The sequence below is a fragment of the Prenolepis imparis genome, unplaced genomic scaffold, assembly GCF_030444845.1.
Source record: "Prenolepis imparis isolate NDT839.2.m4 unplaced genomic scaffold, iyPreImpa1.0 SCAF_15, whole genome shotgun sequence".
Taxonomy (NCBI): Eukaryota; Metazoa; Arthropoda; class Insecta; order Hymenoptera; family Formicidae; genus Prenolepis; species Prenolepis imparis.
The window spans coordinates 2,108,697-2,130,777 of NW_028141173.1; the positions used below are offsets into that span (position 1 = coordinate 2,108,697).

Genomic DNA, 22,081 nt, shown 5'->3' on the forward strand with positions numbered 1-22,081 from the left:
CCGGAAAAATACTATAGGAATTATTAATATTATGCAAGATGTAGAGCAGAGAGAGAATTCTGTGCTATAAAATCGAATTCTAGAAGTATATTTTTGACTATTTAACTATTTAAAGTATATTTTTGACATGACAGATTTAATTGTAGCTTATCGTGAAATTATATATCTGTCTATACAGCTGACACACAGCATGGCACAGTTACGACTTGTACAGGCTTATGTGAAATGCGAAAACAATCTTTGCGTGAGAACTGCATGTTATTTTTTTTATTTTTTAAATATATTTCTAATTATCGCGCGTACTATCATATTTCAAGTACTGCTGTTACAGTCAGTTACACAATTACAACTTAAAATATATAATTTTAACAAAGAAAAAAACTAATTGCTTTACATAATTAACCATTCGATCGAGACAAGTTTAATTTGCCAAAAAAAGAGAAAAAAAATTGAATTCAATATCGATAACATTTTGATATCTCTCTATAAAATAACATCGAAAAATAACAAAACTTCTCATTTCCATATGTGGTCCCAGCGTAGCGTACACAAAATCTTTCACTTTTTTTTTATAAGATAATTAACTTATAACGTTTAAAATTTTGTCGCTTAAACTTCTAATCCAATAATTCTATACCTTCATTCGTTAAACATTCGTGATTGTTTATTATATATTAGCGAAAAATTACTTTGTACTATATCCCAGCAAGAATATAGAAAGGAACTGTAATCGAAAATTTTACGCTCGTAAAATATGTTTCATAATAATTTTTTTATTTCCGCATAAAAGTAGGAAAAAGTTTACAATCTTTACTATGCGCCTATTGTTGAGAATTAAAGTTTGCGACGACGCTAATTGTACAGACAATTTTAACTAACGCATAAACGTATATATTACACAAAAAACAACAAAAAATATTCTAAAAAATATGACAAATAAATGTAAATATAACGAAAGATTCGTAGATGCGCGATAAATCATCAGAACTCTTTCGCGGAAAATTTCTTGTTTAATCTGTTGTACTATTGAATTTTTTAGGTATTAGGAATTTTGTCTGAAATCGTGATCTAAAGTTCTTTACAATCAAACGACTATAATGGCCAGGTTCTAATTTAGATCCCTGGACAGCTGGTCGTGGTTCTTCTTTTTCTTGATCAGGACTTGGTATAAACGGTTTTACTTTTCTGTGAAAGACAAACACAGGGAAGGTAAATGGACTTATACTCTTTCTGATAATTCTCAGAATCTTATATGATTGAAAAGCATAAAAGAAAAAGAGAGAATACAGTGACGATATGAGAAAATGTTTGGATTGATCAATTGATGAATAATGACCTACGATGTTGATTCGGAGAAATGTTTTTGGATCTGGTTTGGGGTGGTGAGAAGATGTAATTCGGAACTTTCCCAATCTCTGCAAATTGAAAATAACGATGTCACTAAACACATTCGGATATCTACTGCACGACAGAAAGTGAATGGCATTACGTCACAGCAAACTTTTAATTAAATGAAAAAATATTTATTAAATTATTATATCAAAAGTAATTCGAGTCTTCAATTATATATATATAAATCCTTCGTACTTATTACATTTTACATACATTTTACATACAGATTTATTATTACATTTATTATTAAAGAAAACATATTCTGTAATATACAGAACATACTGTATTTACAGCATGTGTTCCTTGTGACATAAGACCATTTATCTGATCAGCGTTTCGAGCTTACTTTTCTCATCCAATGGCACATCATCCGTCTTTTCCGGCTGCGAGAAGACAAATAGATCGCTGGATTCTTTACTCTCGAGCTTGCGCGGCCTGCCTCGCTTTCGCTTCATCATATCCTGTTTCGTGTCTTCCTTGACCGAGGCCGACGTCGTTCTTCTTTTCGACTCGGCAACGTCTTCGGCGATTTCGCTCTCTGACTGTTCTCCGCATCCTTGTCGAGCTGACTCCTTCATCTTTAAAAAATAAAAAATAGCGCATTATTATAAACCATTTATGAGCTTTCACATTTCGCGAATCAAAAATTTTGAGCTCGTTGCATTGAGCAGGAATTTAATACTTTTTGTGGGGGCCGAGTCGACGTCGACGTGCTCAAAATTTTTAATTGGCTCATAATTATTTTTCATCTGAACATTATATTTTTAATCTGCTAAAGTTCTCTTTTTAACAACTTTAAATAGAAAAAAATAAATATATATATCTGAAAGATGTGCACAACATTCCGCACCCTTGTAAAGCTGGTTTCTCCCACCTTTTAAAAGTAACAAAAAATAGCGTATAATTATGGGTGTTCTTCATTCTGAAATCTTACTCTGTCCTCGCTCTCTTCCACTGGCTCCTCCACTATTGGCTCCACCGCGATGCTTCTCGCGCGAATGTTTCTGCTTCTCCTTTTCACGTCTTTGTGTGTCACGTCTGCGCTGGAAGCTCTTCTCTCTCTGACATTACCTAGCGCAGCCTCCTTCCTAGCGGATCTTGTCCCCTTCATCGGCGGGTTCAGAATCTCCTCCAATTCCTCCGGTATGGACTGTATCGACGAGCTTCGACTGCGCGTGTTTCTCGTCAATCTGTTAACGACGTCCGACGTATTCTTCACGGAACTCCTGAGTGTCCTAGACTCCTCCGATGGCTCGGCAACTTCCGGGATAACTTCCTTTATTAAACTACTGGACCTACGTCTTCTACCAGTCTCCATTGTGATCTCCTTAGGCACTGAATTGCCGCGTCTTCGACTCGTCTTGATCTCTTTAAGCTCCCTCTCCTCTTCCGGTTCTGTCTTTTTGTCCAAATCCTTCGCGGACAATCTTGAGGAGGATCTGTTCGTCGTTATTTTGTCCGTATCGAATGACGCCGAGGATTTTCTTACGCGCAGAGACCTCTTCTTCGTATTCTTGTCCTCTTCATCGTCGCTCGTCAACTTCGCGTCTTCCGCCTGCAATTCTTTACTCGAAGTAGATCTGAGTCTTCTCCTCCCTGGTAGTTCATCCTTGATGCTATCGGAGTCGCTGTCTCTGCTCTCGCTCTGAGTCTTTTTCCATCCCGAGGTAGACCTGAGATCTCTTCTGGTCGACGGTGACGAAGGTGTACTGAGATTCTCGTCCATCACGAGCGAGCTCATTAGCACGTCTTTCACGAGAGAACTCGCTCTTCGGCTGCGCAATTTTCTTGGCGAAGAACTCATCTCCACTGTCGTGATTGAGGTTGCTCTCCTCAATCGCGGCGGCTTTTCAAGATCCATTTGCGACGAAGAATCTATCGATAAGTCTGATGCAACTGAAGTCGCCCTTCGTAATAATGGAGGTTCTTCAGACTCTGTACTCCTTAACGATGAGTTTATGGGTGAACTCTTCGCTGTGGAACTCGCTCTTCGCAATCGCGGTGGTCTTTCAGTTTTATTGCGCGATGGAGAATCCGTCATCACGTCTTTCGTCATCGAACTCGCTCTTCGCAGACGAGTGATCCTTCCAGATTCCATTTGCTGCAACGAGGTATCCGCCTCTTTATCCTTTATCATCAAGTCCGCTTTATGTGACCTAGTCAATAATACATATGGGACATCCGATTGAATGTTACTCCACTTGTTCTTCGAAGAACTTTCAGCCTCTCTTGACAGCTTCTCTTGACATTCGGTCGATTCAGTTTCTACCTGCGAACGAACATTTATACTAGTATCGTTATCCTTGACCTCAGACTGCGATGTAACTTTATCACTGGTTTTCGTGGAGACGATCTCTTTTTCATCCGACTTCTGGCTTTTTTCATCGGATTCACTCTGGATCTTCTCCGCTTCGGGATTCTGCGTTACATATGGTAAATTGGAGAATCTACCGTTCCTCGCCTTCGGCTCTTCGGTTTCTTTAATATTTGAATCGGACTCGTCGTCCGTGATATTCGACATATCGTAAAATATATTCTCCGGATGAACAGTCGCCACTGAATGCTCCTCTTTTCTATCTGCTTTATTGGATGTCATCGGCGTCGCGCTTCTGCCACTCGCGATGGATTCGTCGTCGGTGAAATCAACGTCAGTAATCACTTGCGGCACCGATTCTCGCAGACCGTTGGATTTCGCGACATCGTAGTATCCCTCGGTTGTTTTGTATCCCGGGTTCCAAGTTTCGGACGAACGGGGAACGGAAACTCTACCCTCCGACTCTTGCATTTGCGCGTCGTCCAGATTCGTAGATAGACTTTCGAACGTCTCCTCGTGCTCGTCCTCGTCGTCTCCGTCGTCTCGTAGCCGAAGCAACTCCTCATCGGACTCGTCCAAGACGATGGTACTCGATTCCGCGACCTTCTCGGAGAACACGGCCGGTTCTTCGTGAGGATTCTGTAAGCTCGGACTTTCCTCCCTCGCGATGTTTCCATTATTGTATTTGCTTTCACTCCTGCTTGCTTCAGTTTTGCTCTGTAGGACGTCTTTTTCTAAACTATCTCGCCGTTCTAAAAGATCGCTTTTATCGTAACTAGATTGTCCGTCGCGCTTCGTAGACTCGTTTGGCGGATCTTCAAGATCTTCTCTTATTACGGGCACGTTACTCATAAATGATCCCGATTCCCGATCCTTATCGTCCTTGTCGTCGTGGTCGACTTCTATCGTTCGCTTGAACGTCCGAGGAACTATACTCTTCGCCAGTGGGGTAGATGAGATGGCAAATTTGTTGCGACAGTCTCTTTCTAATCTCCATTGCAACGGACTGGCGTGTCCCGGTGTCCTTGGGTAACTGATGTCGACGCTACTGTCGGTGGACAACATGGTGGTTGAATAAACGGAGGCTTGCTGCGATAAAACGCTTCTCTGCGATGTATTCGGACCGATTTCTGATCTGTCGATCTCTTCAGCGATCGACGTCGTCGCGGACAAAGTTGAGGATGTGCCGCTCGCTTTCTTCGCGCAAGATTCGTGTAACGATTCTACGGATAAGGCACTTCTTCGGAGGCTAGGTCGCGGACGGGCGTAGCAATAGATCCTACTGGTGGTGATGCTGCTATTGTCGCTGAGAAACGCGCTTTCGTAGTACGCTGACTTGTTCGGACTGAAGAACACGTCGCTTGTTTCCTCTTCTTTCGTGTTCTCATTTTCTTCTTTCTCCTCTTCCTCTTCTTCCTCTTCATAAGTTAAGGCTTTCTTGGACTGATTAATGTTGAATCGTATCTGTCTATTGATTTTCTTCTCATTTTGAGACAGCCCGTCGGCCATCTCCTCCCCTTGGAGCGTCGCGACACTGGATGACGTCGAGCTCCTTACAAGCTGTCTGCTCTTCAGGATTGAGTGCGGTGTCTCCGATACATTGTCCTTGTTCATGCACGCATTAAACTTGCGCTCTACCAGAGGTGTCTCGAAGGTCGCTGTCAGTCCCGTTTCTCTTGAATCTGATTGGTTTAACGAAACGTTCCCGTCCGACAGTTTTCGACGTTTTGCACCATCCGCTCTACCGTGTACATCCTCATCCTCGTAGATCTGATCGATTCTACGTTTGCCGAGACTCTTACGCACCAATGCCGGGAATGACACGCAGTTCATGTTCGCGCCGTAATTGTTGAACTTGAGCGACATGCAAGGTACGCTGACGAATGGGATCTGATATTTCTCATTACGGAGATAGGTCTCCCTGGCCTTCGCGATCACAGTCTCATATATATTTCGCAGCTTGTCATGGCTCTTCCGATGCGACATCGGTCTGGAATAGCGTGCCTTTAGATCCACGTCCGAGTTGGTCGCGGCTAATCCGTTCGTAGAGAATTGTTTCGTAACGTCGGGCAAAGTCATGTTGTACGCGTTGAGCATACTGAGCGATGTGGATTGTTTATCCTTGGCGAAATTTGATTGATACTGCCGAATTGGATGGCTGCCGATCGCTTCTGTATAACGACACCGTTGCAGATAGTATAACAATCGTAAATCTTCCGTCTTATTTTCCTCGAGAAATCTGACAAACACTTCTTCTTCCTCGGTCTCCAGCGCCAGATGCAGAATCTCGTTGAGCTTGCCGTACTTCTTGCACGCCCGGAAGAAACAGACCAACAACTGTTCGTAGTGACAGGGTGGTCGGCGATGAAAGGCTGATTGCACGAGACCGTGTTCCACCGAGAGACTCACGGCTACACCTTGCTCTTCTAAGGAAGACAGAGGAGGCTTCCTCACGCGGAGATACACGAGTGCGAGTTTATGCTGATTATTGCGCACTAAGGTGCGCAGTATGAGTCTATGGTGCCAGTCCTTAACGTCGGAGTCGGAAATCAACTGGCCGGTCATCATGTCGAGAAATTCCTGGTAGTCTTCATGATCGAGCAGCCAAAACGCTTGAGTGAGCTTGATGAGGCTAGGAGTCATTTTGAACGCGGACGGATACTTGATCAGCTGCTTCACCGCGGGATACAGCCGCTGTAATAGCATCGCCTGCAAATCCATCAAAAGATAAATTGTGATCTGATGCTTGCAACTGATCTCACTCGCTTCCGGTTGGTGATAGTCGGTTAAATAACTGCGTAACAGAGACTGCAACGATGGGGGTGGATAGCAGCCACCCGTAGCGGTGCCGCCCTCCCTCTCCCATTGTGTCTTCAACGTGGAACACTCGCGCGTTATTAGCTCGTCGATGAATAGGTCCTGCTCATTTTCGTTACTGCTATTGTCTTTCTGAAACTGCGCTCGTTTCTCCTTATAAAGTGTCGAGAGCCTCTCGTAAGGATAAGGCACTCTTAGCGCTAAAGATATAGGCAAAGTGCTTTCTACCTCCTCCTCCTCCAAATCTTGCGTTTCGGGCAACAGTCCCACGTCGTAGAACCAAAGAAGCACTTGAAAGTACGTAGACACGCGTTTTAACGTCCTTCGTTGCTTCTTTAAGTCCGCCACCGCGGACGGTAATTTACCCACGACACTGGACAGGCACTCCAATTGTTGCGAACAAAACCGCAGGTTTCTTACATCGGCCTCGCCGATACTGCTACCCGACTGATCGAACAAAGGAACGCAGAGCCGATCGGCGATCATTTTTATCGTGGAGGCTCTCTGGATGCCCCACTTCAGGAATGTAGGATACAAGTAAGAAGCACTACCATCCGACCACTCTATGGCACATTTTACAAGAAAGGTGGACCACCGCTGCTCCAAGCAGAGAGATAACAACATTTCCCGCTGCGCGTTCTGATCGCTGGTGAACGTGAATTCCGAGTTAAGTGGCACCAGCCCGACGGAGAGACATCTGTGGAACGTTTCGGACGGCTGTATTAGTATAATCGGACCAGCCATAGCCATTTCGCGCAGCAGGTCCGCCTGAATGCCGCGAGTCATCCAGAATGTTAACCTCGACGAGGCTAACTCGACCCATTCGAGCGACAAAGAGTTGGGGTAAAACAATTCTTCAGGCGAGTTCTGACCCGAGCTGGGAAACTCTTGCAAACTGAGCGGAATATACGCGAAACTCATCACTTGATTATCCGCGTTGTGCGCGTCCGATCGCGTCCGATACGTCGCCAATATGCTGTTTGGATTCTGACACTCGCTAATGGTGCGCGGCATCTGTTCTTTGTACCATTGATTTAGGTCGAACAGCAGTACCCTCTCGTTGGTGGCGATGAGCAGCAGATTATCCTCGCCTCTTTTGACATTCGAATCCGTCTGTTCCGAATTAGATCCTCTCTCGACGGTGCATAAACCAACGATCCTATCTCCCTCGTTCAACTCCGACTCAAATTTGAGACTAGGATCATCTTCTAGGTTGAAATACAAGTTCACGTCTCTGTCGTAGTATTTTCTCTCAAACAACATGGCGTACATTCTCAATACTGGCGGTGTTCTCGACAACTCGTCTTGAAATACTACCCACAAATAATAAAATGGTCTAGGATCATCCGTGGGTTCCAGTAGGGCCAGATGCGTGACTGCCATGTTTTCGTCGATGGGTGCGCTGATCCATCTTATAGAACCATCGTTTTGCCAAATTATCACTCTGCCCAAACAGCCAGATATTAAACAGCCAATCTTCGTGGAACTAATAATTGCGGTGGTCAAATTCTCGCCGAGTAAAGGAGATGATTCGAAATCTTCTCTGTTAAAACCAATGTGCTTTTCTATACCTAGAAGCAACGAGATAATTATTAAGATTATAACTTTTTCTAAAAAATTACTTTAATTAAAAAAACATAATATTTCTTAATTTCTTTAATTTATTATAATTATTTATAGTAATTATAATCAAACAAGTCTATCACTTTAATAAAAAATACGCAGTAGCTGTCTAGAATTGTATTATTATATACTTGATGCAGAATCCTAACAATTGCGTTTCTTGATCAGAGATTCACATATTAATACAGACATAAAAAAACTTTTCAATATTCAATTCTCTTATTTAATAATACAATAAAAACAACGTTTAAGTGACAATAGATCGATAGTTACTACTGACATTTAAGCGCCATATGAATCTGCTTATCTTAATAACTGTCTCATAAATCATGTTGGCAACTCGCCGAGCGAGATAAATTATTATCAAAAAGAATTCCACAGTCTCTTACAGCAGCCTTTCCTCCTCATGAGTCTGCGAGTGTTAATAGCAGTGCCATAGAAAATAAAAATTAAAAAATGTCGCTTATTAAAATTTATATTAACACTCTTAAAGAATATTATAAGCAGAAACAAGATGCAGATAAATATCCTGAATATATGAATATATTTGTGCTCACGTTTTTATATCTAATTAATTAAAGATTTAAAACATTAAAATTTTTTTATATTTGAATATGTATTATTATATATTTAATATGAGAACTAATATTTTAATGTTTAATATCATTTTAATCTCAAAAATTTTATTAATCCATTAAAAAAACATTTTCAGAAAGATAAACGATATAAAAACTTTAGTTTTTATTATGACACATTTATGAATAAGTATGCAGCTGTGCACTGTGAATAAATCAGCTGTCAGATAAGCATGACAATAGATAATAGGTCTCGAAGTATGTGCTCGCTCGAGAGACAGAAAGATATAGCGGGATTTTTTGTCACTTAAACAATGAAAGTGTCTGTCATTTAAGTGATAATTACTGTCATAATGAATTCTTAATACGTGATAATTGTTTTATCCTTATACTTACGTCTGTTCAATAAATTGTAAGCTGCATGCCTTTCGCGATTGGATTGATGTCTACCAACAACTTGTTTCGCCGATAGAAAATCTAATTCCGCCGGTGATGTTTCATCCATAACAGAGGACAAATCATATATGTCCCATGTATGTCTTCGAAGATCAATCATGATATGCTGAAGATTCCGCAAGACTACACAAGCTATTCCATCCATTTCATTTAATATATTATCTAATCTTTTCTCATTAAACTCTTCCCATTCCGCTCCACCTGACACGACACATACTTGTTCCACACCGCATGGCATCTGTAAAATATAATACAGGGAAAAATTGATCTTCTTAATATCTTTTATCTCTTTAAATAACTTTTTTTAAACAATGTTAAAGTAATATTTACACGAATTGCTCTCAAGACACGGGATGTTGTACAGTCGAATATACACAATAACCCAGAGGAATCTTTTAATTTGCTCGCACAATTATCTACTCCAACCAGCAGCAGAGGAAACTCTCCAGACTGGGCAGGAAACTGAGACACAGATGTTACAACCCCACGAAATGTCCAACTGCTAATGCTTTCCCCTATTTTTGCATTGAAGACTACTAAGTGACAGCCATAACTCAGCCAGGCATACGTTGCATTATGCAGAAATCCTCCACAATACTCGCTGTCGTGTTCCTGGGAGAATGTGGACTGGTTATGCTCTTCAGTCTCTGAATTTCTCAATCGACTTGACAGAGGGAATTGTAGGTTCACGATTCTGCGAATCTGTACGAGAAAACAGATTGTGAAGAAATTTATTATTTATTGGAAGAAGAGAAAACTTGTCGAATATATATATATAGAAAATCGTTTTTTTTTCATAAATTGCGCTCAAAATAGAGAAACGAGAATTGAGCGAGAACATTATATCGGTCAGTTATATATATTAACGATAATTAAATTTTCTGAAATAATGCGTTACCTCGCAGTTGACTTCCTCCAGTTCCTTCATTTCTTACAATTTTTCACGCAAACTACCGAGATTTCATCACTGTAAAATACGTTATTCCCGACCGCATCGTTTTGCGCGGAACACGAGGCCATGAAATATATATATAATATAGAAGCGCGACTCTCTGGCAATTTTCAACCCGGGGTAAAAATGAACTGCACATGCGCGAGCGAGTAACCAATTACAGTACGATCTTCTGTCTTAGTTCCTCTCTCTTTACGCTCTCTCTCAATCCTATCTATGGATATGTCCATACGAGGCATTTAAAAGAAACCTCATTTAGCGATAGAAAATGGCGAGAAAAAATAATTAAGTAATAGAGGAAGAATATTTAGTGTCAAATAAAAATAATTTTTTTTCTGTATTTTTTATTATTGCATATTAGAAGTGACATAAGGTGCGTTCCGTTTCACACATATGCGCGCATTTTCTATAGTAAACGTAACGTGTACTATAGGTAAATGCGCGCATATGCGTGAAACGGAACGTACCCATATTGACCAATCAATCTTTCACTCTTATGGACAAGCTGTAAATCGATTGGCTAAGGGTGCGATTTCACTATCAATTTGTCGCTAGCGTCTAACTGATCACGTGATCTGATTTGTGACGCTAGCGTCAAGAAGAAAAAGCTTGATTTGTTTAGCTTTCAGAGAACGAAGAACGAGACACTTGTCATAGTTGTAACTTGGACGCTAGGCTGTTTTCACGCCAGCGTCAACAGACGCTAACGTCAATTTGTTTTTATTGATGCTTGACGCTGAAATCCAGCGTCACAGCGTCAAGTGAAAATGCACCCTTACGATACGCCATAAAGATGAAGAAGACAACGAAGGGAAACTCTCTACGCAAAGTTGCGCTGGAAAATTCCGCGATTAGCCTCCATATGTTCTAGGGACTTTAGAGAATGCTCGACTGATTCGTCGATTAGCTTACGGCGAGAGGGAGAGAGCGCGTGTCGATATGCGCGCGCGTTCGACTTTAACCTTCAAGTGGCGCTGCGTCACGTGGTCGCGCGGCGGTCGGAATTCGGCGGCGCGGAGTGGGGGTGAGTGGTGGGGGGATGCGCGCGCGGCTCACGGCGCACCCCCCACCACTCACCCCCACTCCGCGCCGCCGAATTCCGACCGCCGCGCGACCACGTGACGCAGCGCCACTTGAAGGTTAAAGTCGAACGCGCGCGCATATCGGTGGCTGATGTTCCATCTACGTATTTTATTACATCTGTGGGCCGTGTTTTCATTGCAATATAGAAAATTTCTGAAGTCTCTATTTTGTAGCCAATCAATGAGCTTAAAAAGTTTGTCGTACGACAAATGTAATATCGGCCTTATACGTCTCTTTTTCTCTCATGTAACACGTTGACACGTCTATATGCAACAAGGCACATATGTTTATAGCATATGTGGTCCACTTGACATTTTCCTCGATGTGCATTTTCGCACATACGTTAAATATTTTTTTGATTTTTTGGTGGCTGTGTAAGTCTTTCATACGGTGAATAATCACGATTCACTTGATGTACGAATTTAAATCGCGGACTTTTTATTGTTTGTAGCAACGCAAAAGTTTTATTTCTGTAAGCGTGTCAAGTTTTTTGTGAGGTTAGAAATATGTAACAACGTGTGAAATTGTTACATATAATTAATTTTTTTATTTTTTATTTTACGGAAATATGAAGATATTTTAAACTATTTTAGCTCTTATACGTTGCTCCATTTTAATCGTGCAATATTGTTTATTAATAATTTGTTAGTATACGTGTATGTGTGTCTAAGTTTTTTTATTACGATAGAATATTCGAGAATATTTTCTCAGGCTCGAACAGATGTTATAACAGAACGTATGGATTTTCAGGAGAATAAAATGGCATCCAATTCTGAATCTAAAATTGATCTACATGCTGGTGGTGATCAACAGGAGAGGAATGTTATTTCATCATCTGTAGAAGATAAACACTACGACTTAATTAATGAGAAGGGCGATACCTCTAATTCAATCTCATACAATATTACAAAGGAATTCATTGCCAGAGAATCCGAGCACAATATTGTACAGAGTTCCGAACCAACAACGCAATCTTCATACACATTGTCGACAATAATGAGCACCGGGGATAGTTATGACGATGATGGCAAGATGAGAAGCGCGGAATCTTCCGATAGCGAAATTCTTATTGACGAAGGTCAGATACACTGCCTTGTATTTTCTACAAATCTTATATTAAGACTTTTTTTTTTTTTTTTTTTTTTTTTTTTTTGGCGAAAATTATTTTAACTTTTTAAGAGAAACACTACTTTGAGAACACAGTTGACAATAATGTTGTTAGTTGTGAGTGAACACTTTGAAGTAGTTAATGTTCTAAGGCTTCACGCCTATACGAGATCTTTTTAATCTAATAATTAAATCAGTCATCATTGTTGCTATAACTTCAAGGCACCACATTAGTGCTTTCAAAAAAATGTCGATAATAAAAAGACAATACGGAAATAAAAAAAAAGTTTTAAAGTTTCAAGGTACTGTTTACTATTTTGCTATTTTTAAGTTTAATGTAACTTAACGAAATTTAGTTATATATTAGTCGTGTACTTATAATGCTGAAAATATTGGGTTTAATGCAGATTCCAATATTCAGAACAAAAACCATAGCGTTGGCAATGCAGTGAGTGAACTATTAAGAGGACAATATGATTCTACTATTGATAAAAGATTGCCGGAAACTGTGACATTATTGACGACACCAGATGGAGGAAAATTATACTTGGTAGGAACGGCACATTTCAGCATTGAAAGTCAAAATGATGTATCAAAGGTAAGTCTCTTAGGCATTTTTTGTTTAAAATTTTGAGTTTTTTGAGACAATACATTTATATATTAAATTTTTATAATAAAATTATAATTATAATTAAAATACATATATGTATTTAATTTAATACATTTAATTTAATATATATAATTTAATATACTTTATTGACCAAATATTTTTTCCTTTATTACAGGTTATACAAGCTGTACAGCCTCACATAGTTGTGGTCGAATTGTGCAGAGCCAGAGTTGGTATACTACAACTTGATGAAGAAGTTATGTTTCGTTATGCCAAGAGCATTGATTACAGTGAGTTTCTACATTTTTATAATTCTATATTTAGTGTGTTATTATTTAATCTTAATGTCAGTGTGCTATTATTTAATCTTAATTAATATTTACAGAGACTATCATGGATACTATTAAGAAAGAAGGGCTTTACAACGGTATACTACATATCCTATTGCTAAGAATGGCAGCAAATGTTGCCAAACAACTTGGTATGCCACCCGGTGGTGAATTCCGGAGAGCATTTGAGGAGGTTAGCGTATGCACATAATATAAACGGCATAATAAAAACGGCTATTATATAATAATTAATTTAATTATTTACGATTATTTCAGGCAAAGAAGGTGCCCAATTGTATCGTTCATCTAGCCGATCGACCAATTAACATAACAATGCAACGTGCGATACGTTCATTATCTTGGTGGCAGACTATAAAATTAGGGTGGCATCTGGCAATGATGAAGGATCAAATTACTCAGGAAGACGTCGAGCTCTGTAAACAACGATCGATGCTGGATGAAATGATCGCCAGCATGAAGGAGCAATTCCCGGTGTTGGGAGAAGTGTTTGTCAAAGAGAGGGATATTTACTTGACGAATTCTCTGCAGTTAGCCTGCTTGCCTCATATCACTGCTAATCTCACTTGCGAGCCAGCGCGAGTTGTAGGAATCGTTGGCCTAGGACATACATCCGGTATTATCGAGAATTGGGGTAAAGTCAAGCCCGCCGATATACCGCCTATCATGAGGTAAATATGAGACACATGGAGATTAACACGAATAGTTTTTATTATATAGAGGATGTTTCTAAAATGAAAATATTTGTGGATTCGTGCGTTTTGTTTTGTATTAGTGCGATTCGCGAAAAATTGATCGGTGAAATTTGACCAAAACATTTTGAAAATTTTTCTATTAGATTGATATAAGATATATAAATATATATTAAATTTTTATTAACTCTTATTATTTTAATTCTAATTATATATTAAATTATCTAATTAAAAGTATATATATTAAATCTTTAATTCTATATTAAATTATTAAATTATTTATATATTAAATTATTAAATTATATATTAAACTCTTATATTAAACTGATGTAAAACCATTACAATTCATCATTCTATCTCTCGCAGAGTACCACCACCGTCATTGTCGGGTAAAATCCTAAAGCTCACCATCAAGGCATCTGTTCTCGGTGCTGTAATATACATAGGCTACAAGGTCGTAGCGGTACCCGCTGCTACTGCTTTCCAAACTGTCAAGTCATCGGTCGAGGGACTTTTAAAGGTTGGTGCCACGCGATAGGATTACACATTCGAGTTCTCGTTTTTATTCTAAGAAGAAAATCTTCTGCTTTCATCATAAAACAATTATTTTCTTTTTATCTCCTGTGCTGCCTTTGTCTCTCAAAGAGTCTCTCGGACTTGCTTTTGGGCTTTTTTTATTGATACACGATTGCAGTAAGCATGGAGGCAACTGCTTCCATGGACGAGTATGAACATAGTGTAGCGGATGTTATGTACATAGTAAATAATATACCTGGGCCTGGCGTAGACGTAGCGGACTTTGAAGCGGAATACGTCGTGGGTTGTTCCTGCACGGTTGAATGTCTTAATTGCTCGTGCATTCGTGGTTCCGCTAATTATCTCAATGCCCGAATCATTGATGAAAAATTGGCCGGTCCAGTGTTCGAGTGCAACCCTTGTTGCAAGTGTGGATCAAATTGCGGAAATAGATTAGTGCAGAACGGTCCATTAAATTGTTTGATTGTCAAAGAAGTCACCGGCAAGGGTCTCAGTCTCTGTACGACTAAATTGATTAAAAAGGGTCAATTTATCTGCGAATACGCCGGCGAAGTGATCAGCCTGCAAGAGGCGCGACGTAGAATCGAAGCCAATAAAAAATATAATATGATGAATTATGTTCTCGTGGTGACGGAACATATTGGAGATCGTGTTATCGTTACTTGTATAGATCCGAAATACTTCGGCAATATTGGACGCTATGCCAATCATAGCTGCGACCCCAATTCTAGACTTGTCCCAGTCAGGGTAGAGGGAATCGTGCCTCGATTAGGCTTGTTTGCATCTAGGGATATAGAGAATGGGGAGGAAGTGACTTTTGGCTATGCTGATAGTGCAATGGCCAATTCCGTCCATTATCTCAGTGATACTCCTTGTCTTTGTGGTTCTAATAATTGTTTCAAATATTTACCACACAATCAGATTTGACAGCATAAGATATTTTTGTGCGATATTATAATAGTGACAAAGAAATTAGATTAAAATTAAACATCACAGAGATATCATCTAAACTGTTTGCAAATTAGAGAAAATTATATCTTAAAATTTGAAAATCAAAACGTTACTTTTACTTGACACATGTACATGTAAGAGTGTATGTAAACAGAGAAGAAGAGAAAAAAAATGTGTATAAAATAGATAATAAATTATACATGTATATATACACACACATATATACATATATGTGTATATTTATTGCATGATTCTTCGCAATGAATCAATGTTATTATATTTGTTAAAATATAGCATATTTCAAGAGCCCTGTATATCATCATGTTGCAACTGTGTGATTCTACAATATTTCTTTAGATAAAATATCTATCTAATATCTATTAATTATCCAATATTTTATTTAAATAGTACTTAATAAACGCTGTTCTTCTTTCTACTACAGGCAATTTATCGATATAATATCAATGTGTATCTTTATTTTTATTATTTTTATTTATCTTATTACAAATATCTCAACCTTTCTGTCAAATCATTTATGTAATGTGCCAACAGTATATGTATGACAGTCTAATTTTTCAAGAGAATTTAGTCAAAAGAATTTAATTATAAATCAATATTTCTTATTAAAATTGGTACATCTTCTATTTGATATTAGATTTTTAACATTTTCTTTATCTTTAACAAACTCAAAATAAGTAATTAATATAAAATATTCATGTAATTGAAGAAAATAGATGACATTAAAATTACCAATGTTGATATATGTGTGTATGATATGTTTGACACATAAAGAGAATGTTCTTATATACACATATGTATAAAATCATAACGTATATATAATTTGCTTTTCATTAAAATAGCGAATATCAAGAATCGAATGTTTCTACAATTATAGAATTACAATTTATTTAATATAAAAAATTATTATGACTACTCATATCAATCGTTTATATTTTATTTTAGAAATTTTATAGACATAGAATGCTTCTAGCTTATGTAGCATCGAGACAGCTATAACTTAATAAATTTTTAGATTATCGAAAAATCAACGATAGTATATTTTAGTATCAAAATATGCATGCGTACATATATATATATACATACAACACAACTGTGTAGAATAAAATAATGGCAAGCTTGAGTTATATACATAATCTGTCGATTAAATTTTTATAAGAAATCTATAGAGTATATTTTTCTGTAATTGTTGGATGTTATAAGAGAAATTGATGCTTATTAATTAATTTATACTATGTCAACGATGAATATAATAACTGCCTTTAATATATGTGGACGATAATTTGTAAAAAAACAATTATTTTTAATAAAAACTCAATCAACATTTAATGTTCTATATATATACTCATTTATGGAAATTTAATCTATGGTAATCTGTATGTACTGTTAATTATATTTAAGAGACTCTCCCACTTGTGTGTATTATATTTTATTATCAGAATATATTAAGCATATACTTATGCTTATATCAAAATGTAAATAATGAAGGAAAATGTGTAGACAAATAACTTGGCAAGTTTGGGAATTTATCGAAACGAATGATTTGGAAATAATTTGTTTTACCAAATAAATATTAAATATTATTGTTCTCAAATCTTATAATTTTTATTCTAAAGACAGAGTGCTTATATATTTTTACTGATATCTGGACTTGTTGCAACGATTAATCTTTTATATCTGTTTGATCTTCTCAATTCATTAATGAAATTTTGTAAATTTTTTATCCCGTAAGATGTACAAAATTTTACTAACTGCTTTAAATGGTTGAAATCTAAATGTTGTGAAAGAGAGGGAAATGAAATTATATGTTGACATTAAAATAATGTACAGTGTATAATAGAAAATATTTATCTACAGTTGTCTCTCTTACAATTTGATATAGTAAAGATATAGGATTGTTTAAAATATTTTTCAATAGATTTATGTTGTATACCTTTTTAACAGATTTTAACAAAGTTTATAACAGTTTATAAAAAAAATACACTCTTTATAATAATCTTTTTTTTTGCTTTTTGATAAAAGAAAATCATTATTAATTCTTAATAAAATAGTGTTGGATATAGAATTAAAGGAATGCGCTTATAGAGGATTAATTGTAATTTACGAGAGATAAAACTGATGTAAATATATACATATATCTATACATATATATGTACTGTATGGAGTGCTTTTATTTTCAAAAACTTGTCATTAAATCCTAAGCAAACTATTCGATGTTATATTGGCAGTAAGTTGTCAAATTTTGTTATAATATTTATAAGAGATAACTCTTAAGAGTTACAAAATTAAGGTCTTGCATAATTTTATGTATAGATTAAATTAATATTAGCTTTAAATATTATTTTTTGGTTCGCTGCAAACTTGCAAACACCATTACGTTTTCAGCTTTATAAAATAATTTTTGGCTCGACATATAATGCAAACCAATTTTAATTTGATTTATATATAATGGATGAGAAAAAGATATTTGTACGTTTTTAAAATATATACAAAATTTATTTATTTTGTGGTGTACGAATACTTTTCTGATCCACTTTATATTTAATGATAATAATGCTGCAAAACTCTGCAAATTAAATATCATAAATTTATATTTATGATATTTTCTAAATTATTATACATACAAAAATCTTTCAACGCATGAACGTTATGTTACATAATTATTAAGGCATTAATTATCATTTGGATAAAAGTTTCTCAGACTAGTGTATCTTATTGTTAGTACTAATTTATAAATTAATGTGTGACAGTAGATTCATCATCAGACTGATACCTCCAACGCCACCACGCCACTTTCATTCGATCCCAAATATTCTCCCACGAATCCATCGCAGGTCTCACATCGAGTAACGCAAACGTATATTTTTCATTAACTTTGCCACCATCATAATAATCGATAATATATCTTACGTTTTTACCACAACGATCTACAATCCAGTCATGTCGATCGAATGGCAATTCATATCTGAAAGGACAATATATTTAATGTATAAAATTGTCATATAGTGAGTCGAAGTTTGTAGAACAGCAACGTACCCTATCCAAGAGCGAATACGTGCACGTGGAGAATATTTTGATGCTTTTCCACCGAAACTTCGTAATTTCGGGTTACCACACTCTCGTGCATGAAGAGCTTCCCATTTAAGAACCTCTAGCCATGCTTGTTCGTTGTTGGCATTGTGAATTTTTATTATGTCATCCATATCCTTTCTGGATATATCGTCATTCTTCCATCGCCATCCCTTTCTCAACATAGCATTCCAGAACATTTGTTGAGAGGGGTATACCCAAAATTCTCTCTCCTGTCCACTCACTTTAGGTATTGATGAAATCTGTCTATCAGTTGGCAGAGAAAACGGCTGATCTGGTGCAGGTTGCTGATTCGCCGGTGGCATCTATAATTACATTTCTTCATTAATGATTCAAGAACATGTTATACAATTAGATGCAACATGTATTTATTAACTAGCAAAGTAAATCAAGTATTATACGTACCATATTTAATGGATTTATTTCGCTTTCATCCATTTTGTCTATCGGACATTCGCTGACATAACTTATGGTGTTTAATTGACCTGATTTATGCATCGGACATTCCAGTGGTGGCTCACCTCGATATTTATCCGTCTTATGAGAATCTGGCTTAACAATTTGTTGAGATACTGGTACTATCACATCAGCAGCTGACACAGATGCCGTAGTAAGAGCGTTGCCCATGATTGTACTTTTTATAATGGAAAAAAAAAGACAAAATCCTTATAAAAGTGCATAATGTAAAGTCGTAACTAAATGACTATTGATATTTAAAATAAGATATTTCGAATAAAATTAAGATAATTGAGAAGATTTCAAAGATTAAATTTTGACAACGAAATAACCTTTAAATCTATTGAGATTATGCAATGATCTACATTCTCCGATATCAAATGGAATATTGAGATACTTGTGTAAAAATTATATCTACGAAATGTGGCGGGATATCTCTCGTGGTTTATGTCAAAATTATTAAGAATTTTCAGTGAACTTTCTCGAACTTACGTACTGTGTATTCCGAGAGCTAGATACAATAAATAATATAAATATTGAAATTTCTTAATTTCAGCAATTTGACTTTCTCTTTCTATTTCACACTTTACTGAGAGACGCGAATTATTATATAATCCAAAAAGATAAACAACTGAGAGAGATTCTAACGTAAATTATATATACAAATATATATGTCTAAGAAAATTGAAACATCTGAATTCCGAGAGAGAGATGGTTGATGCATTGTTGTGCGATCATTTCGAATTTTATTATCAAATACTTCGCAAAAATAATAATATATATGATTTTTAAAATACATCTCTTTTTGGAATTTAATTTCTGTTTTAAGACAGAAGAAGAAATTCCATTTATTTTTGATCAATTTTATTTTGGTAAGTGCATCTAGAATTTCTCGTAGAGACGAACAGACGTCATCGATGACGTCACGGCGCTCGATCTCCTGATTGATGGACAAAAACCGGACCGGCCAATCAGCGCGCGTATCAGGCGCCAGCGCCTGCAAGCGCGAAGGTTGGCCAACCTGATTCTCCTTCGCGCAATCAAGTGAAGCGGACGTGCCGCGAATCGTTCCGTATTTTTCGCAATTATTACCGCGTAAAAGTGGATCTCGCGCGTGATTATCGCGATTGTCTTGTAGAGAGTATCGAACGTTCTTCATCGTGATCGCGTTCAGTATCGGGCGCAATAGTTGTTTCTCGATATTATGTGCCAAGTTGTTGTTCGTTGATATCGCGCGTACGATTGACCTCGGCATTCGTTATGGCGCGAAATCGTCTTCGATCGAAGTCGTCTTCGCGTATTATTTCCGCGTAAAAATGGATCCCGCGCGTGATTATCGCGAGTGTCTTGTAAAGCGTCGAACGTTGCTCGTGATCGCGTCGAATATCGCAATATCCGTTAATAGTTATTCGTTGATATCGCGCGCGCGATTAATTGCGGTATTTATTTTGGCGCGAAATCAAGCCGGGCTGGCCAATCAGCGCGCGCTCCAGACGTTACGTCACGGTGACGTCTGAAGGGGAAGCGGTTGACCAGTCTGAATATCGTCCGCGAAATCAAGTGAAACAGTCGCGACGCGAATCGTTCCGTATTTCTCGCAATTATTTCCGCGTAAAAATGGACCTCGCGCGTGATTATCGCGATTGTCTTGTAGAGTATCGAACGTTCTTCATCGTGATCGCGTTCAGTATCGGGCGCAATAGTTGTTTGTCGATATTATGTGCGAAGTTGTTCGTTGATATCGCGCGTACGATTGACCTCGGCATTCGTTATGGCGCGATAATATAGTCTTCGATCGAAGTCGTCTTCGCGTATTATTTCCGCGTAAAAATGGATCTCGCGCGCGATTATCGTGAATGTCTTGTGAAGTGTCGAACGTTCCTCGTGATCGCGTCGAAATATCGTGTGCGAAATTGTCCGCTGATATCGCGCGCGCGCGATTAATCTCGGTAGTCATTTTGTGCGCGAAATCAATCGACGTGAACAAGCGCGTTGAAAAAATTAAAATGTAAGTATAATGATTAATCGTCCTTTTTCGTTCGACATAACAAATATACATTTTGCATATGTGTGATTAAATTCGAAATGTTGAATTTACAGATGCGGATGGCGGGTTCATCGAGGGATTATTGCGGATGACGAATCTACCGATCGACGATGCGACGGAGGATATAAAGTGAGTAATAAATTTGCACTGTTTTCGTTCGAAATAACAAAAGTATACATTTTGCATGTGTGTGATTAAATTTGAAATGTTGAATTTACAGATGCGGATGATGCAGCTGGACCGGGTATATAGATTCGAGTGAGTAATAAATTTACACTGTTTTACATAATCGCTGTGTATACAAAAATATCGCTTTATTTACGAAATGTGCCTATCATTTGAACATGCGAATTATGCGCATGTAATTATATATATATATATATATCTATTTTTCGTCAATTACTTTCGTACCTATATTTGCATCTTTGTACCTATATATATTTATATTTGCAAGACATGAAATTTAGACGTTTTATGCGCAGAAATGCTGCACCATATTCTTGAAAATTAATAACTTATAATTTAATAATAAATATAATAATTTTGATATATCAAAAATAATAGTTTTCATCTCGTTAATAATTTGTCGTTATAGTTGCTAATAGTTGCTCGATAATTGAAAATTTATATTTTATTACATGAATTTTATCGTATATTTTAATATTCGTATATTTTATTATCTGTTTTATACAGGATATTCTATATAAGTATAGATTGCGTCTTTTTTCTATAAAAAAAATAAGCATCCTTTTTTAAGCCAACTTTCTGGAAATGCATTATTTTTTGAGATCCTATTTTTTATATGTTAGTATAGTATAGTATATTTGTTTGTGTGTATATATATAAATAATTCTTATAATAATTTCGTTTGCAAAAAATAATTTAGCAAACAAAATTTTGCCAAAAATTATGCCAAAAATATTTTAATAATAATATTAATAAATTAATTAATAAATTAATAAATTAATTTAATTATATATATAAATAATTTTTTTGACAAAAAATTACATTAAT

General features: G+C 36.9%; 4 protein-coding genes across 11 annotated transcripts; 2 read left to right on the top strand and 2 right to left on the bottom strand.

Annotated features, from left to right (window-relative positions):
- Positions 1 to 2: 2 nt before the first annotated feature.
- On the bottom strand, positions 3 to 10,187 carry Elys (AT hook containing transcription factor 1 homolog). Of its 5 annotated transcripts, none has more exons than XM_083055652.1 (7): positions 10,076 to 10,187; positions 9,508 to 9,879; positions 9,118 to 9,415; positions 2,327 to 8,094; positions 1,739 to 1,970; positions 1,337 to 1,415; positions 3 to 1,185 (listed from the first exon to the last, which is right to left on the bottom strand). In XM_083055652.1, exons 1-7 carry the CDS (start codon positions 10,103 to 10,105, stop codon positions 1,011 to 1,013), a joined length of 6,954 nt encoding a protein of 2,317 aa, XP_082911778.1. In that variant the 5' UTR covers positions 10,106 to 10,187; the 3' UTR covers positions 3 to 1,010. The 5 variants fall into 5 exon arrangements, with proteins under 5 accessions (XP_082911778.1, XP_082911777.1, XP_082911781.1 ...); XM_083055651.1 differs by having other exon boundaries at positions 1,341 to 1,440; XM_083055653.1 differs by having other exon boundaries at positions 1,055 to 1,185; positions 1,337 to 1,440.
- Positions 10,188 to 11,357: 1,170 nt separating this feature from the next.
- On the top strand, positions 11,358 to 14,750 carry LOC145946168 (traB domain-containing protein). Of its 3 annotated transcripts, none has more exons than XM_083055664.1 (8): positions 11,358 to 11,602; positions 11,963 to 12,290; positions 12,727 to 12,917; positions 13,105 to 13,219; positions 13,315 to 13,451; positions 13,535 to 13,947; positions 14,335 to 14,488; positions 14,614 to 14,750. In XM_083055664.1, the coding sequence occupies exons 2-8, from the start codon at positions 11,972 to 11,974 to the stop codon at positions 14,647 to 14,649; spliced, it is 1,365 nt and encodes a 454-aa protein (XP_082911790.1). In that variant the 5' UTR covers positions 11,358 to 11,602; positions 11,963 to 11,971; the 3' UTR covers positions 14,650 to 14,750. The 3 variants fall into 3 exon arrangements, with proteins under 3 accessions (XP_082911790.1, XP_082911788.1, XP_082911791.1); XM_083055662.1 differs by having other exon boundaries at positions 11,360 to 11,586; XM_083055665.1 differs by having other exon boundaries at positions 11,363 to 11,586; positions 14,335 to 14,658.
- LOC145946171 (histone-lysine N-methyltransferase SETMAR) lies at positions 14,660 to 17,438 on the top strand. Its single transcript, XM_083055670.1, has one exon. The coding sequence runs from the start codon at positions 14,668 to 14,670 to the stop codon at positions 15,430 to 15,432; it is 765 nt and encodes a 254-aa protein (XP_082911796.1). The 5' UTR covers positions 14,660 to 14,667; the 3' UTR covers positions 15,433 to 17,438.
- Positions 17,439 to 17,574: 136 nt separating this feature from the next.
- On the bottom strand, positions 17,575 to 19,723 carry Cchl (Cytochrome c heme lyase). 2 transcript variants are annotated; one of them, XM_083055669.1, is made up of 4 exons: positions 19,513 to 19,723; positions 18,970 to 19,198; positions 18,511 to 18,869; positions 17,575 to 18,439 (listed from the first exon to the last, which is right to left on the bottom strand). In XM_083055669.1, exons 2-4 carry the CDS (start codon positions 19,189 to 19,191, stop codon positions 18,211 to 18,213), a joined length of 810 nt encoding a protein of 269 aa, XP_082911795.1. In that variant the 5' UTR covers positions 19,192 to 19,198; positions 19,513 to 19,723; the 3' UTR covers positions 17,575 to 18,210. The 2 variants fall into 2 exon arrangements, with proteins under 2 accessions (XP_082911795.1, XP_082911794.1); XM_083055668.1 differs by having other exon boundaries at positions 19,517 to 19,722.
- Positions 19,724 to 22,081: the final 2,358 nt, after the last annotated feature.